General features: G+C 41.1%; 1 protein-coding gene across 3 annotated transcripts in view; it reads left to right on the forward strand.

The window, feature by feature from the left end:
- The window catches only part of LOC118215038 (DENN domain-containing protein 2B-like), a 59671-nt gene extending 44656 nt beyond the window's left edge, over positions 1–15015 (forward strand). For all 3 annotated transcript variants that reach the window (XM_035395411.1, XM_035395412.1, XM_035395410.1), the window contains 7 exons: positions 599–747; positions 9172–9349; positions 11151–11192; positions 11591–11702; positions 12604–12843; positions 13725–13811; positions 14342–15015. In XM_035395411.1, the coding sequence (XP_035251302.1) occupies positions 599–747; positions 9172–9349; positions 11151–11192; positions 11591–11702; positions 12604–12843; positions 13725–13811; positions 14342–14376 (843 nt within the window). In that variant the 3' untranslated portion in view covers positions 14377–15015. The remainder of the gene's footprint in view (positions 1–598; positions 748–9171; positions 9350–11150; positions 11193–11590; positions 11703–12603; positions 12844–13724; positions 13812–14341) is intronic.
- The last annotated feature ends 2980 nt before the right edge of the window (positions 15016–17995 follow it).

The raw sequence follows: 17995 nt of genomic DNA on the forward strand, positions 1-17995 counted from the left end.
CCACACACTTAGGCACATACACACCCTCACATACATATGCGCCTAAACATTTGCACACCGACTCACACACATCCTCACTCACATACACTCATACTCACCCAGACACACATAGAAGTAGACTAATTTACACACACTTACGAGCTCACACGTATGTATGCATGCAGTCATGTCAGCACAGAGATAACCGTCTTAAGCAGTTAAGAGGCACAGTGAGTGGGGATGGGTAAGAGGTCTGTGATGTTGGTCCAAACGTTAGGCTGCAGGGTGAAGCTGAGTATTTGAATCTTGTCACGTACTACTGCTGAATCATCTGAGAATACCTCTGAACATAGGAAGGCATTACAGTGCAAACTGGCTATTCCACCCTTCTAAGCTAGCCATTTACCTACAATTAAAAGACTGCCAAGCACCCTGATGGTGTCTGCCTCTACTGCCTGACCTGGCAAGCTGTTCCACACATTTATACAGTCATACTGAATGACATGCAGTCTACCCTGTATGATTACCTCACTGCGTCCCCAGCATTGCTGTCATGCTGTGATGTTGTGAAGCGCTATGGTAACTCCACAGTAATGCTGTGGCCCCACTGGCCCTGCAGGTGATGGAGCTGCGACGGCCTGCGGATTCGCGGCTGGAGCACGTGGACCTGGAGAGCCTGTTCAGCTGCCTGAGCGTGCGGCAGGTGTTGCGCGTCTTCGCCTCGCTGCTGCTCGAGCGCAGGGTCATCTTTGTGGCCGACAAGCTCAGGTGAGTCTCCCCAGGGGAAGCTCAGGTGAGTCTCCCCAGGGCAAGCTCAGGTGAGGCTCTTCCTCTGTGCTTCACCTGGAGACTTCTAGCCCCCGAAGGCTCTCATTTCATGAAGATTAAATCTGTTTTGTGAGGCTATTTCTTCATCTTATGAAAGCCAGAGTGCACTATGATTGTGCTCAGTTTGAAACACTCATCTCAATAAAGCTCTGAATACTTGAGAAGGATGGGAGCTGGGATTCATATTAATTTGAACATAGAAATAAAAAATGTACTTAAAAAAAAGAGTTTAGATCTGCTGTTAGTGTGTGGCCTAAAGCCAACTATAAAAAAAGTCAGGAAGTGGCTTGCATTCCTGACAAGATATCAGCACTTAGTTTCTTCTTTCACTTTATTGCACAGGGACAAACATGCTTTGGCCTGATAACTATCCTTGGGAATGTTGACTTTTTAAGGAACATTTTCTGGCTCTCATGTACAGAGCTTTCAGTCTCCCTGCAAATTATTTATGCAATTTGCCCTTCATCTGTCTACAGTGTGCTTTATATAGGAGTTCCCCTTCATCAATGATGTAAAATTATAGTACATACTTTTATTGTGTTGCGAAATGTTTCACTTTTTTAAATGGGCCCTAAATAAGCCATCAGCAGGTTCTTTCTGTGTGACACATGAATGCATCAGATCCAGTGTTTATGCTGTAGATACACAAATGCATGCACACACACACACACACAAACACACACACGCACATACATATGTGTAATATGACTTGGTCAATCGGGAGGCCACTTATATCAAATATATAAATATATATAATTATATAAAAGGGGTACAATTCACACTTTTTGCAAAGTTATACCTATTGTAGCTCTCTTGCAGGAATGTTGTAAAGCGCTTGTCTCTGAGTTTTGTAATGCACTTGTTGTAAGTCGCTCTGGATAAGAGCGTCTGCTAAGAATCTATAATGTAATATCAGTTTGAACCATGTCTGGTCTATGTGGAGAACTCAGAAACTTCTAACCAGATTTACTCTGTGAATCGGCACATTAATGGCTGTGGGTTTCATGGGACTATCTGCCATGAGTGAATTTTTCAAATGGCATCTGTGAAAGTGAATTCAGGCACTGGAATAAAGCCATTTGGCCAATCACAGAGCTGTAACAGTCGTGGGAGTGCAGGATTGACCAATCGAAAAGCGGGAGTGTGGATTATACAGCCAATCTGCTGCCCGTGTTTCCCCCTGATCACTTGCAGTGGATCCTGCTATAGATGGTTGAGTCCCGCCCTCCCTCCAGCCTGCTCCTCCAGGGTTCCTCTGCTGGGACATTAGCAGGGATTGCAGTTTGACATGCAGGAACGCAGGCAAGCAAGACCGCAGCCAGAAAACCAAAAGCTCAAAACTCAATTTGAAGCTAAATTTAGGATTAGGGTCAATGCACAGCCAGAAGCTAGTTACCCGGGACAAGAGGGGCAGATAAGAGGGAGGGGTCCCGGAGGACCAGGAAGGGTAAAGGAGGAGGTCATGGACCCCTGGGGTGGGCCGTGCGGGTTTTCGGGAGAGTATTTACACAGTAGAGCACAATTAAAACAAACATCAGTGCAGGGGCCTCTGGGAAGGGAGGGGGGCAGTGACGCCATGCGGAAAGAATGCATTTCCTCTCCACTGCAGCCCCTCGCCCCCTGACCCTCACAGCACCACGCTCACCAAATGACGTCACTGAGTGCTGTCCTCTGATTGGCTCACAGGTCTTTTGTAATGTAGAGGGTAAAACATGAGCATGGATGCCACAGTATTGTGGCACTGTGCGCTTAACTCAAGGGACCCTGTGAGCCAGAAACCAGAAACACTGAGTTCAGTCCTGAGCATAGACCGTGTAAAAATAGGTCCTGAGCATCTATGAATGAATGGTGGTCTAATATAAACAAGGGTCCTGTTACAAAGATGGTTGGTTGGTGGATTTTACAGTGAACTTTGGAGATTTACAAAATTACATATATTACATAGAAATACATATATTTATCTGCACATACAAAACAAAAGAATCAGCACGTCAATTATTCCTATTCAATTACACCCACCTACTGCTGGCCCCTACTGAGAGCCAATGACCTGCATAAATACACTACACATTATCCGGACTATACCATTTCCATACAATATTCAATTATCTCAGAAGAAATGACAGCATATGTTTTTACACATAAAATCATTATACATATATTATCAGTTGCTACTTTATATTTAATAATCACCTATCTAATTGGGTATGAGAAGATAATACGAATACAATTCCTGGTCTCCCCCCGTCTAAAATAGCCAATTCTTCTTGTCCAGCGCTTCCAATAAAATTGCACAGAATTGTGACGTTCGGATTACGTCATGTCAGTTTGAACATGGAATAAACGGAACAAACAACGGTTAGTAGCAACTCCTAATGTTGCGTTTAATTGATATTTTAAAATAAATCTATTTAATGTTTGAAACCAGATGTGTATGTTTAAGTTATTTGCAGTACCTTATGGTGGTGAACAGATGTACAGTAGTGAATGTGTTTGAGTTGACAAACCGGCAAACATAAATGGTGCGCACTACATTCATGAAAGCGGCCTACTCGCGCCAATCAACCGCTACTATAAGCAGATACACAGTTAAAACCGGATCGCTTTAAAAATTAGTGTTCTAGCAGGATGGATTGTTCGCTCAGTTACAGGTACACTGGTCTGGGTTTCGGGTGGACCACTATAGTGTGATGAGCTGTTTACAATAAACATATGGTTTAAAGGCTGAGTAGCCTACCACCACTGGGTCTCTGCTGAGCTTTCGTCTCACTGCAGATGCACTGATGCATATAGTGATGTTTGGGACAAAGACATTCATTGATTTTGCTCTTTACTCCACAATTTAAGATTTGTAATCAAACAATTCACATGTGAATAAAGTTCTCACATTTACCATGTTGAAATTACAGCACTTATTAAATAGTCCCCCCATTTCAGGGTGTCAATGTTTGGGACAAGTGTCACAGGTGTTTCTGATTAGTCAGGTGTGTTCATTTGCGTCCTTAGTGCAAGTATAAGAGCTGTCAGTATCTAGTTTTGGTTCTAGGCTTTTGATTGCCTTTGGAGTCTGTTATGGGTGTTTGTCAACATGAGGACCAGAGTTGTGCTATTGAAAATCAAGGAAGCCATTATATGGCTGAGAAATAACGAAAAAACAGTAAGAGTGTTGTAATTTCTACATAATGAAACCAAAATTTATAACAATACCCTTAAATAGAAGCTGAGAATGTGCACTTCAACCACATGTGAAATGTTTTATTACACATCTAAAATTGTGGAGTACAGAGTGAAATCAATAAAAAAATGTATTTCTTTGTCCCAAACATTACGGAGCTCACTGTACATGAGTCTTGCTGTGTGTCATGCTGTTTAATGCCACACCCTGAATATTGTCACACTATTTCAAAAGCCAGGGGCTATTAACTGTGGGGCTTCTTTTAAAACCTGTCTTTTACAGCTCTGTGCTGTTTTCCATAAAGTTCACATGTAGGACAGGGCTGTTGTTATGAGGTGTGTGTTTGAAACTTCACCTGTGCTGGGAAAATGGTTCTTGTGCAAAATAAGGAGAGACAGCATGTTTTTTTCCATGAAAACAGTCTCTTTATTATTGCACACTTGTGGGCCAGTGTGCTCCTCGATAAGCCTGTTCCTGGTGAATGTTTGTATAGAGTGACCGCATCATCAGGCTCACACCTTCAAACAAAACAAACAGAGCTAATGATGAGATGGCCAATCAGAATCTGCAGCTCCAGCAGCACACAAGCAGGTTTGCTGATAGTGGAAGCCTCTGGGGGCTGCTTCCCATTGGTTGATAACAGTGCTGAGAAACAGGTGTGTCCAAAATGATGTATGGGTGGGTCCTGGTACTAGACGAACCTTGCTCAGAGAGACGCGCCCCCTTAGGGATAATGCAAGGTGCCAAATCCCATAATTCACCACTAGCAGAACATGTTTTTACAAAGGAAACTGCCAAGTCACAAAAACACTGATGTTTGTGTGCATGTGTCGTTGAGTTAGCTAATACTGTTGATAATAAAAGGACCCAGTCATGTGATTCCTGTAAAGACGAGATGTATCAAAGTGAACTCCTTTAATGCTTCATTGGTGGTAATATATAGTAACTCCTGGACGAGATTAAACAGTGGGGTGTATGAGGTGGCGTGGCTGTTCAGTCCCAGGAGAAAAGGTTTAAAAAGAAAAGAAGTGTGTTTCCTGCTTTTATAAACCTCTTTGTGTGTAAATGTCTTTCCCGGCCTTGGGTCTGCTTGCAGAAGTATCTTGTGGGTGTAGATAATTAAGTGGCCTCTTCCCCAGTATGGGTATGTTTTTGCACTCAGACCAGGCCTTAGGAGAAGTGTACTGTTTAGAGAGAGAGAGAGAATCATTCCCTGTCTGCAGCCTTTTCTCATGGAATGGTAAATTAATCCGGATCTTTTGTTTTTTTATAGTAGTTGGGGTTTTTCCATCAAACCTCCCCTCCCCTTTGACCACTCAGTTCCTTCATCTTGAAGGGAATTAAAGAGCACCAAAACATCTTTACTTTAGTGAATGGAGTACCTATTGATTTATGTGTGTTTTCTTGTTTTCATTTGTATTACGAATGACCAAATCACACCATTATCAGGTCATAGCAACATTGTGCCACATGGTGTTGGAAACTGGCCACACACTGCGGTCACACCCTGCCCTGCACCCTGTATGGTCATGTTCATAACGAACAGGTTGTGTTAGATGGCCTAGTGTAGTTTGGTCTGTTTGTCTGTAGTCAGTGAAGGAACAATATGTGCCATTGGGTCTGTTTGGGGTGGAAATCAGAAAATGTAGATGTCCACCAGTGGAATTTGTGTGTTGCCTGCTTTAGAAGCATTTTATTTAGTCTGGTATCATATTTAGTATGACTGATTAGACTGAAAGTTAGGTGCTCTCAGACGTTCACAGAGGGGCTCTCTGACAGTTTCTTCCTTTACCATAATGTTTCATATCAGGCATTATTTTATTAGTTCATGATCTCAGCCATCCTGACAGTGAGAATTTCACACAGCAGATACACTTGCATCATACTTGAAAACGTCAGATCTTTTATTAGATATAGGCATGTGCGCCTTTGATCCTTCTTGTTTTGGCTTGTCGAATCCAAAGTTATTTGAGGTCTAATAACATTAGGTTTGTGTGTGTATTAAGTGAAAGGAGGCTGAGTTCTGATTTGAGTGATGTTTCTTGGGTAACAGTGCATTTTCAGTGTGGTGTCAGTGTGGTAATACAGAAAGAGGAGAGAGTGAGGAGCCCCCTCCTTCCACAGGGTCAGTGACCCTCCTACTGAAGTGCGAAATGCTTCGGACGTTTTCACATAACAACATGTCTGTACTACCAGCACTCTTCAGCTCTGTGTGCTGACACCATTGTGAGTGCACACACACAGACTGTCCCGCACACACATTGTCACACACATGCAGTGTCCATCCACGGTTCACTGCTGTCAAGGCCAGTGTGTTAGCTGTCAGGTCTGTGACTTCCCAACAGCCCCTCTGTTATACTGGACAACTCTTGCAAATAAAGCGGCGTTTTTAAGTAGTGAGGATGGTGACATGATCTGACCCACCCCCCCCCCCAAATACCTTGACACCCCCAGCCCATTGTGCCGCATGTCATTTCTAAGCTCTTGATCCGGCTTTCGCTGGGAATGTGGGAGCCCATCCATGCTTGTTAAACCAGCGGATACAGACTTTCCATTCCCGATCTGTTATGCTTTTGAAATCTCCTCCTTGACCATTGCCAACACAGAGCTGTCCTGTCATGAGAAATGTGTGTGTGTGCGTGTGTGCACGTGCGTGTGCGTGTGTGTGTGTGAGCTTGCCTTTTTTTTGGGTCCCAGAACAACACAGTCATGTTTTTCTAAGCCAAATGAATGGCTGCCGCTGGACTGTAATGATGGTTTTGTGTTGCATGTTAATTTTTTCCCATGAGTTCCCCTCAGGGGCAGGGCACTGTGTCAGCCTCTGCTCCATCTCTCTCTCTCTCTCTCTCTCTCTCCCTCTCTCACTCTCTCTCTCTCTCTCTTTCTCTCTCTCTCCCTCTCACTCACTCACTAACTCTTTCTCTCTCTCTCTTTCTCTCTCTGTCTCTCACTCTCTCTCTCTTGCTTTTTCTCTCTCTCCCTCTCACTCACTCACTAACTCTTTCTCTCTCTCTCTCTCTCTCTCTCTCTCTCTCTCTCTTTCTCCCCCCCTCCCCCCTCCCCTAACTGACTGAGTACAGGAAACTCTATATCTGCTCAGATCCCCTCAGGCAGCTCATAAAATTAAACAGAGTTCATTAAGATCAGTCTGAGGCTTCAGACGGTGAAAGAAAGCACCCACTCTTCAAAAACAAGAGAGAGATTTTTGAGGCTGAGATTTGCGAGGTTAATCTTTATGTGCATTTTTCACGGGCCTTTCCATAGGGTCTGAGCCGTCTGGAGGCCCAAGCCAACCTGACCGTTTACTCCTGGGCACGTGTTTTCGTTTCGTGTGATGTATTGTGATTTGATTGCCGTAAATCCGAGGACCCTCCGCCTGAGTAAACGGTGTGACGCCCCCCCAGTTTTCCATAGGCGCTCCCCTGACAGCGGCAGGTTTCGCAGACTCCGCTCCGCTGCGGTGGGACGTGCCGTAATGATGATGAAGAGATCATCACAGCTGTGGTCGGTTAAACTGCAGGGCGGGAGGGGTTTGATGCCCTGTTATTACTGCCTCTGTTTAGCCCCGCCCCCAGTGCTTCTTCACATACACTCCCACGCTGCAGGACACACAGGTGAGGCTTCTGTATCACTCCTGTAATTACTCTACGTTTGCCTTCGGGGCTTTAGCAAATACCCTTATCCAGAGCAGCTTGCTGAAGTGCACACGTTTAGGTTTAGCCAGATAGCCCACCAAGCTGTCAGTGAGTGTCACAACTGACTGCAGTCTTGCAGCATAGCTTTAGGTGCCATAGGTAGTGCATGCAGGAGCTTGAGGGTGTAGTGCTTTAAGTAGCAGGTGGGTCTGAGAGTATGGTGTTAGATGTAGCATAGAGCTAGTGAACTCATAAGAAACACTCAGAGTTCAGTGTTAGTTGAGCAAAGATGTAGATTAAACTGGTTTGAGGATTGGCAGCAACTCTGTTGTCCTCAGTATCGTGGCGAGCTCATCCCATCCCTTGGGGGCTGTCACATTTGGTGGGGTGTCACATTCTAACAGTGCCCAAAGCAAAGAAGGAAGAGAAGACCACACACGACTGCATGAGCCTGCAGCTGTAGCTGTGTTTCTCTGTCAGCGGCGTTTTCTAGCATGCCAGTTCCAAATTCAAGACATTCGCGGCTTAATGATGTCAAAGGACAGCATTCTGCGGCACACACACTGGAAACGTCTGCTTTCCATTAGCGTTGAGGGGAATTGGCGTGTTTGTGCGGTGGGGATGGCTTGTTGCTGTATTTGGTCGACCCGTCATTTGGCAGTCCAGCAGTTGGTGGGCTTGGCGCGAGGACTGTTGCGACCAAGCATGGGCCTGCTACAGGGGTGGGGGGGATTCGATTGTCAGAAATCCAAAATAACCTCCCATACCGCACCTGAAAGTGTGGATTGGGTCTCTGGTTCCTGTGGAAATATTTCACTCCTGGCAGTTAGGCATAGGCTGCTCTTTCTCTTTAATTGTGCTGTCAGATAAAGAACAGCATGTTGTGCACACATGAATTCCAGACCGTCCAAGGTTATACCCATTTTGAAAGATTTTTTTATTTCAATCTTTTTCCCCATTGAGACATATGCTTCTGACAGATGAATTATGCATCTGTAGTAGTAAATATCCCACCAGAAAAACAGTAGAATCATGATCAGTGCAAAGTGAGTTGCTGCTGTTGTGACATTCATTTTAACAATATCCAAAATAGTGGTAAATACTGGAATGGGCTAAAGTAAGGACATCGAAGTGTAAGTATAGACACACTGTGAAAGAGAAAAAATTAATTCAGTAATACGATATGCCTTTCAATGCTGCAGTAGCCTTTTGATTTATTTGTACATTGTGGTAATGTTTGGACCTCTAGGGAACTCCATAGAGGCAAACACATTTCGGCTCAGTTGGGTCCCAGATTCGTTTTTTTCATGGACACTGATGTTGTATTCACATGCACACAAATGAGAAAAAACACCCTCAGACATGTTGTGGTTTTCTGCAGATGGCTGTGTTCTACTGTGTGTGTGTGTGTGTGTGTGTGTGTGTGTGATCTCTATCTGTCTGTCCCTCCCTCTTCATCACTCTATCTGTGTGACTGTCCATCTGTCTGTTCCTCCCTCTCCATCACTCTGTCCATCTGTGTGACTGTCCATCTGTCTGTCCCTGCCTCTCTAGCACCCTGTCCAGCTGCATGCATGCAGTGGTGGCCCTGCTGTACCCGTTCTCCTGGCAGCACACCTTCATACCCGTGCTGCCCGCCTCCATGCTGGACATTGTGTGCTGTCCCACCCCCTTCCTGGTAGGCCTGCTCTCCAGCTCGCTGCCAAAACTCAAGGAGCTCCCTGTGGAGGAGGTGGGTTGACTTTCTCTGGATCTGGGTCTGGCCCGTGTCTGGGCGACGTTGGGCCTGGGTTCACGTCTGCGATTGTATTTTGCTTTAGTCTTCTATTATAAGTTATTATTAATCACATATGAATAGAATCATAAGCCCAGATGGGAAGTGTTGCTAATATAAGTGACTGTGTAAGTCGCTCTGGATAAGAGCACCTGCTAAATACTCCAAGGTATTCTTATATTATTAATACTTCTCAGGGGCTTGTTTATTTTAATGCTGGGACACTGTGAATAATGCTTTGTTATGATACCCAGAGTGAACTGTGACCCTGGGCTGTCTGAGCTGCCTCCTTGCAGCTGTGACCCTGCTGCTCTCACGCGGTCCCAGTCCTGCTCTTAGGCCTGCTTTTCCCCACAGGATTGATAGGCCGGTAGAAAATGTAAATCGTCAGCATTAGCCCCCATGGTTTATGCAGCAATGAGCTGGGATATTATGGCCTTGAACCGCAAACTACAGTCATTCCTACGGAATGATTCATCAGCTTCATAAACCTCTCTGAATTCTGCAGAAATCAAAAGCTTAGCCTTTCCCTGAAACCCTGAATGTATCTAAGTGGCATGCTAAGGGTTTGCAGGTACATGTTAAACTTTCATGATTACTTATCTTACTTTTAGAAATGAAATGAGATGAGCAACAGATTAATCTCCAAACATTCGCTTGGTGTGATTTCCCCTGAGATGATGATTTTCAGGCTGCCTTAGACATTCAGTTATTTCTTTATGAAATACTAAGGAAGTTCCAGCCCTAGCTCTCTTTGGCTATTTAAAATCCAAGCAGTTATCCTATTTGTTTTTGTGATGTTTACTACGGAGTCAGAGGAGGAGGGCTCTTTTCTCTCTTTGTGTGGGGTTCACTGTTGATGTACTTCATTGGCTGAGACCTTCACAGGAAACAGATCCCAGCCAATCATAAGAGAGAGCTTGTGAGACACAAGTTACTGTCCCTCTCCAGAGGCACATTAAGGCAAGAGGAAGTCAGGGCAGAGGATTGTCCATCTGGAATTCTGTAAGGGATCCAAAAGCTGGAAGCTGGCACAAGATTAGGATGGCTCAATGAAGGCTTTAACAGAGAAAATTAATTTTACAAGGAAACAAATGTCCCTCAGTTTTTCAAATGGTCAGCCTAATGAGTAATCATGTAGTGCCGTGCATATCTTTTAAAGGGATTTTTCTCATATAGATTAAAAGAACTTGAATGATCCCCTTATAATTTGTTAAAGTCTGGTGGTATTAAGATCAGGGGGATTAAAAATAAAAAAAAACTATGTGCTGAGGTCAAATCAGAAAACGGATTCAGATGTGTTCTTCGTTCAGGAGGGCCCAAGGAAATTTGGATAATGCGTGTTATTTTGATATTCAGTGATGCTTCGTGTGCATGTTCACCCACTGCTCTGTGGGACTAAATCGTGGGGAACCCTGCCGTTCAGTCTGCTCCTTACACAGTCCCTGACCACACTCCAGGAGAGCCGACCTTGCATGAGTCACAGAGGTATAAATGTGGTTGGGGAAGGAAAGATTTGTCCCCAGTTGTTCTTTTAAAATGTTTGAATGTGGTAGTGGTTACAGTGGCCATTATACAATTTAAAAAGGAAAATCATGTTGCCCACATTAGCACAAGGCTAACCTGATTTTAGTCTTTAGCATGAGTCTGCCCCCTTCTGAGCTCTGTGAGCAGGGCTGCATTAGGATGAATGCCACTATAGGCCAAGTTTTTTTAGGGGTCCCTGAATATGTCCTCTCTGTGTTCTTACCGCACTCAGGCTCTGATGGTGGACCTGGGAACAGATCGCTTCATCAGACAGGTAAGACAACTGCTGCTGATTGGCTAATCTCTGATCCCACTGCTGCTGATTGGCCATTCTCTAATTCTGTTTACAACTAACAATCACTATTCTCTGGGGCCTTTCTTAAACAAGTCAAATCAAAAGGAACCAGAAGAGTGTTCTTCACCTTCTCTGGTTGTTAGAAACTGTGTGAATGTATATGTTAGTTATCATACCAGTTTCCATTACTTCTATATTGACATTGTGTTTACACATGGATTCATGAACTAACTTACAGATGTAACAAATTGGTTTAATATCTTTTTATACAAAAGTATATTATTTAAAAAAAAATCTAATTTCTCATTTGGTTGTTATTACTGAGATTGATTCATTTTGGATGTGGAACCTCATTGCTCATTAATGACACTGTTCAGATGGATGACGAGGCCACTTTGTTGCCACGGAAACTTCAAGCTGCTCTGGAGCAGGCTCTGGAGCAAAGGAATGCCATCATCAACCAGGACTCAGACAGCGAATCAGATGAAGGTAAAACACCGGTAGTGTGCAATCCTGTAGTGTGACCAGCCAAGCAAAGCACTGTGCCACTTCTTCAGTTAAAACACTGAACCAGCTGAAAGACCCAAACTCTGTCTGGCTCGATGTGGTACAGTTAGTTCCACAGTGTTAAGTGTTATGAGTCAGTAACTGAATTGAATTGGTAAAGAAGCCTGACACGGTGGTCATTTCACTGTCTGTAATACAGCAGCACAGGCTATAGTGAGGAAGTACTGTAAGTAGTGATGAAATAGGGAATTCTGGGTAACACACAGAATGTAATTAAGGTAGGTAATATTTTCAGGTACTTTGCAACATTGCCACAGCATACTGTAGAGATGAGCAGGGTCAGTTATAACACCTTCATTTCTGTTATAACACTTCATTAAAGAACATCCTTCTACCTTTGCTCTCATTTGAAATGTTTTTACAACCTACCCGTCTTTCGGTTCACCCAAATCACCCCCTTCAGTAAACAATACTCACAAACAGGAGAAAACCTTGCCCTTCTAATTCTGTCTGACTTCTCTTTCCATCTTTTAAAAACAGTGTTGTTTTAGAGAGGAGCTCTGTACCTTAATTTAAGAAACAGAATAATGTAATTTGGGATAAAAACATTCTGGCAAACTGACCTATAACTGAGCTTTTGAGAAAAAGAGTAAATATTTCCACAACATTCATATCATTATGAGCTGGCAGGGACCTGCACTGAAACTGCAGTAAGTTCCACTGTGAGTGCCTGTATATCTGTGAGATTGACCATCATGTGCCTGTATTTCTGGCAGAGTGAGTGCCTGTATGTCTGTGAGATTTACCATCATGTGCCTGTCTTTCTGGCAGTGAGTGCCTGTATGTTGTGAGATTTACCACAGTGTCCCTGTGTTTCCACCAGAGTGCAACTCCCTCAACAACCTAGTGTCTGAGGCCTTCATCCGCTTCTTCCTGGAGACTATTGGCCACTACTCGCTCTTCCTCACGCAGAATGAGCAAGGGGGGCGGGTCTTCCAGCGCCAGGCCTTCCGGAAGTCTGTGGTGTCCAAGAGCATCCGCCGCTTCCTGGGTGTCTTCATGGAGTCACAAATGTTCGCCGGATTCATCCAGGACCGCGAGCTGCGCAAGTCCCGGGCCAAAGGTACAGACTTATTATTGGGGAGGATGTACCAGAACAGGCCGGACCCTGTGCATGACTGTCTCACAATACTCTAGCCACAGCCTAGTTACTTAGATAGTTGGTAAGTGACGTTTATGCTCTATTTACATTGAAATTTTCTTTGTATTTTATTGAAATTATATCACAATTAAACGACAACACAGATGCAGCAGGCTACAGAGGGTTGACCTCGCAAAATAACTGCAAACCAGCACCGTAGGTTCATACTCCCAAGGAAAGCTTTGGGTGAAGGCAGGGGCACAGCGCTGGGGTCAAATTTGAGGAGAATATAAATAATTATGAAGGATACGTTTCCTGAGTTCAAAGTGTTAGCTTCAGTTCTACATCCCTTTTTGGTCAACATCTCAGCTACTTCACCAAAAACAAAACATGACTGTTATTTTGAGCTTGAGCATGTGTAAGTAACGATTGCCCCCTTCTGGTAGTATTGAGTATGACATTATATGGTTATTTAATGGTGCTGATATTTCAAAAAAAGACATTTCAAATGTATTGACCCTTGAGGTATGTGAGTCTAAATGTTGAATTGTGCATTTGGTTTGCCGCGAAAACATTCTGAAACCAAAAAAAATTTAACGACCCAGCCACAAATCATTATAGGAAAATACATGAAACAGTTGATGCCTAAGGGACATGGCTGGGGTTAATGAGCTGTTGCTTTTTACTTTTTTAACTAGTACAATGCATTAAATGAATTCTGTAACAAGTCACCCTGATTCAAAGCTCCACCTGTCAGAGCTTTCATGGCTGCACTGTCCAGAATTAAGCTGCTGGTTGGTGTGACAAATGAATGTGTCCATGGTCTTATAGTTGAAAAGCATGTGATGTGATCCCTGTGGCAGGTCTGTTTGAGCAGCGGGTGGAGCAGTATCTTGAGGAGCTGCCTGACACAGAACAGAGTGGGGTCAACAAGTTCCTCAAAGGGCTGGGTGAGTAGAGGGCTCGAAACAGCCTCGTTCTGCACTGTGTCTGTACACCCCAGATTCTACAGATACAGGAGGTACTCAGTTCTGTATTGGTAACATTGCCTCTGCCCTGTCTCTTTATCACTATGTATTCTGTAGACTAGGAACCTCTGACTCCATTACTGGAGGGCCAATGTGTGAGCTAGTTTTCAGTTTGTTTTAGTGTAGTATAGTTGTTTTAGTAAGGTAATATAGACTATAGTATATATTAATTACTGTACTATAATTACTATACTAATAGTATAATATACTATATGTACTATAGTTATTCATTGACTATTGAGTCCACACAGGTTTAAATTGATTGCTGATCAAAAGTGAAAATCTTGTGACCGTGATACTGTGGACTCATAAAATACTCGGCTTTGAGTGAACATTGAACGATCAGTCTCCCTACTTTTGAATCCCTGAAGCAGTTTTTTTTTATTGGCCATAACCTGTGGCATTTGTTAATTTTGCTTGTAAATACAATCATTTTTTCTTATGTTTTTCAGGAAGTAAAATGAAGTTTCTTCACAAAAAGAACTAAAGAAAACACATCCTACTGAACCTTTTAACCAAAATTTTGAGACTCTGGAATCCTTCCTAAACAAGGTCTTTTTGCAAAGAGTGCACAATTCAAGACCCGATAAACCAGACACATCTATTCTCTAGAGAATTTATTTTGCATTTGTTTGCAACTTTTTCATAATCTGTACATATTACTCCATGAACTGCTGGTGATAATTTTACAATTTGTATTTTTATTAGGCCTATGGTATCTTGTGTGTATGAACTGATATAAGGGCTTGACATAAGATAGGACATACTAGAGAAAAGATGGTACCAAACTAATGTGCATTTGACTGTTTCAGAATAACCACTCACTATACAGAATGCTTGTGAGACTCTGATCAGGTGTGCTGAGAAAAGGGAATAGTCCCGTTAGCATTAGTCTGTGCTGTAGTGTGAGAGGTCAATGTGACGTTGTTTTTTGTATGTTTTATAATGCTGTTAGACTGCTTTCCTTCAATGGAATGAGGTACTTTATGAGAAATGAGAATCATGTCCATTCAATAGCTGAGAGGTTTTTGTACATGCCTACACATGAAGAAATTGCTGTCTTAACGCATGTGATTGATTGCTTTGTCAGTTATGTAAAATTCAGAATAAAATGTTCAAAGTTGAATTGCCTTATGGTACTTGGAAAATTAAAATACAACTCAGCTGGGTGTTTTAAATGCACCATTCTAAAAACAGTGGCACCAAGGTGGCAAACTGATTAAAGTCAAATGCCTATTCAATGGTGAAATGCTTGTGCAACTGTGTGCAATTTAATCTGACTCCAGGTGAGCCGGTATTCTTTCCAAATGAATGAGTGTTTGAAGAAATGTGTTTGAAGACATTCATGTAGAAAAATGTATTTCACTGAAGAAATATGTAAATAATATCAAAATATGTTGTAAGGTTGTGTTCTGACCTCCAAAAAACAAAAATGAATGTACAAAGGCAAACGCTAGAACTGAATGTGAACAATCGGATGTAATATGTGAGAAAATGCTGTTATATATTGTGAAAAATGTATTTAACTGAAAAACTTCTAAATACGTGAGATGGTGGCCTTCCTTCCAAAAACTGGGTCATCCAAATACAAATATAAAGAGCTAGAGCTAAACCTAACCCAGACATAACCCAACGCTGCTTCAGATGTAGCACTGAACATTGTCCTTCGAAACTAGAATTATAGCCTAAATGTTATGTCTGAAAAAAATTGTAATTTGAAACGTTATTTTTGTCATTGAAATGATAAGAATAAGAAACAATTTCAATATAATTGATGTTTTTCTCACTGTTAAGATAGATAGGCAGTATAAATATCCAGTGCCATGAAAATGTATTCACCCCATCGAAACTTTTTACATTTTGTCCTGTTTAGTTTTTTAATTTTAATGTTTTAAAACATTTCTTCCTTCATAATGCATTTAACACAATTGTGATGCAATCTTGGAAAACAAATTATCATGTAACTTAAGTTTCTCCTTTGCAAAAGTATTCTTCATTCATTTATTTGTTTTGGACATAAGACTATAGTCTTATGTATTTTGTCATTTTTACATGAATGGTAATTATTGATCATAACATTTTAAAAACACAATATAGTTCATTTATTTCACCACAGCTGTATTATGAACATGATTTCCAATCCATCTGTACCAAAAATAGGCATTTTGGAATAGGTGCCACTTTTGATCTGTTTTGGACATAAGACTATAGTCTTATGTATTTTGCCATTTTTACATGAATGGTCATTATTGATCATAACATTTTAAAAACACATTATAGTTCATTTATTTCACCACAGCTGTATTATGAACATGATTTCCAATCCATCTGTACCAAAAATAGGCATTTTGGAATAGGTGCCACTTTTGACCTGTTTTGGACATAAGACTATAGTCTTATGTATTTTGCCATTTTTACATGAATGGTCATTATTGATCATAACATTTTAAAAACACATTATAGTTCATTTATTTCACCACAGCTGTATTATGAACATGATTTCCAATCCATCTGTACCAAAAATAGGCATTTTGGAATAGGTGCCACTTTTGACCTGTTTTGGACATAAGACTATATAGTCTTATGTATTTTGCCATTTTTACATGAAAGGTCATTATTGATCATAACATTTTAAAAACACATTATAGTTCATTTATTTCACCACAGCTGTATTATGAACATGATTTCCAATCCATCTGTACCAAAAATAGGCATTTTGGAATAGGTGCCACTTTTGACCTGTTTTGGACATAAGACTATAGTCTTATGTATTTTGCCATTTTTACATGAAAACTCATTATTGATCATAACATTTTAAAAACACATTATAGTTCATTTATTTCACCACAGCTGTATTATGAACATGATTTCCAATCCATCTGTACCAAAAATAGGCATTTTGGAATAGGTGCCACTTTTGACCTGTTTTGGACATAAGACTATAGTCTTATGTATTTTGCCATTTTTACATTAAAACTCATTATTGATCATAACATTTTAAAAACACATAATAATTCATTTATTTCACCACAGCTGTATTATGAACATGATTTCCAATCCATCTGTACCAAAAATAGGCATTTTGGAATAGGTGCAACTTTTGACCTGTTTTGGACATAAGACTATAGTCTTATGTATTTTGCCATTTTTACATGAAAACTCATTATTGATCATAACATTTTAAAAACACATTATAGTTCATTTATTTCACCACAGCTGTATTATGAACATGATTTCCAATCCATCTGTACCAAAAATAGGCATTTTGGAATAGGTTCCACTTTTGACCTGTTTTGGACATAAGACTATAGCCTTATGTATTTTGCCATTTTTACATGAAAACTCATTATTGATCATAACATTTTAAAAAGACATTATAGTTCATTTATTTCACCACAGCTGTATTATGAACATGATTTCCAATCCATCTGTACCAAAAATAGGCATTTTGGAATAGGTGCCACTTTTGACCTGTTTTGGACATAAGACTATAGCCTTATGTATTTTGCCATTTTTACCTGGTCATTATTGATCATTAAAATTTTAAAAACACATTATAGTTCATTTATTTCACCACAGCTGTATTATGAACATGATTTCCTATCCATCTGTACCAAAAATAGGCATTTTGGAATAGGTGCCACTTTTGACCTGTTTTGGACGTAAGACTATAGTCTTATGTATTTTGCCATTTTTACATGAAAACTCATTATTGATCATAACATTTTAAAAACACATAATAATTCATTTATTTCACCACAGCTGTATTATGAACATGATTTCCAATCCATCTGTACCAAAAATAGGCATTTTGGAATAGGTGTCACTTTTGACCTGTTTTGGACATAAGACTATAGTCTTATGTATTTTGCCATTTTTACATGAAAACTCATTATTGATCATAACATTTTAAAAACACATAATAATTCATTTATTTCACCACAGCTGTATTATGAACATGATTTCCAATCCATCTGTACCATAAATAGGCATTTTGGAATAGGTGCCACTTTTGACCTGTTTTGGACATAAGACTATAGTCTTATGTATTTTGCCATTTTTATATGAAAACTCATTATTGATCATAACATTTTAAAAACACATTA

Source organism: Anguilla anguilla, chromosome 16, assembly GCF_013347855.1.
Source record: "Anguilla anguilla isolate fAngAng1 chromosome 16, fAngAng1.pri, whole genome shotgun sequence".
In the NCBI taxonomy this organism is placed as follows: domain Eukaryota; kingdom Metazoa; phylum Chordata; class Actinopteri; order Anguilliformes; family Anguillidae; genus Anguilla; species Anguilla anguilla.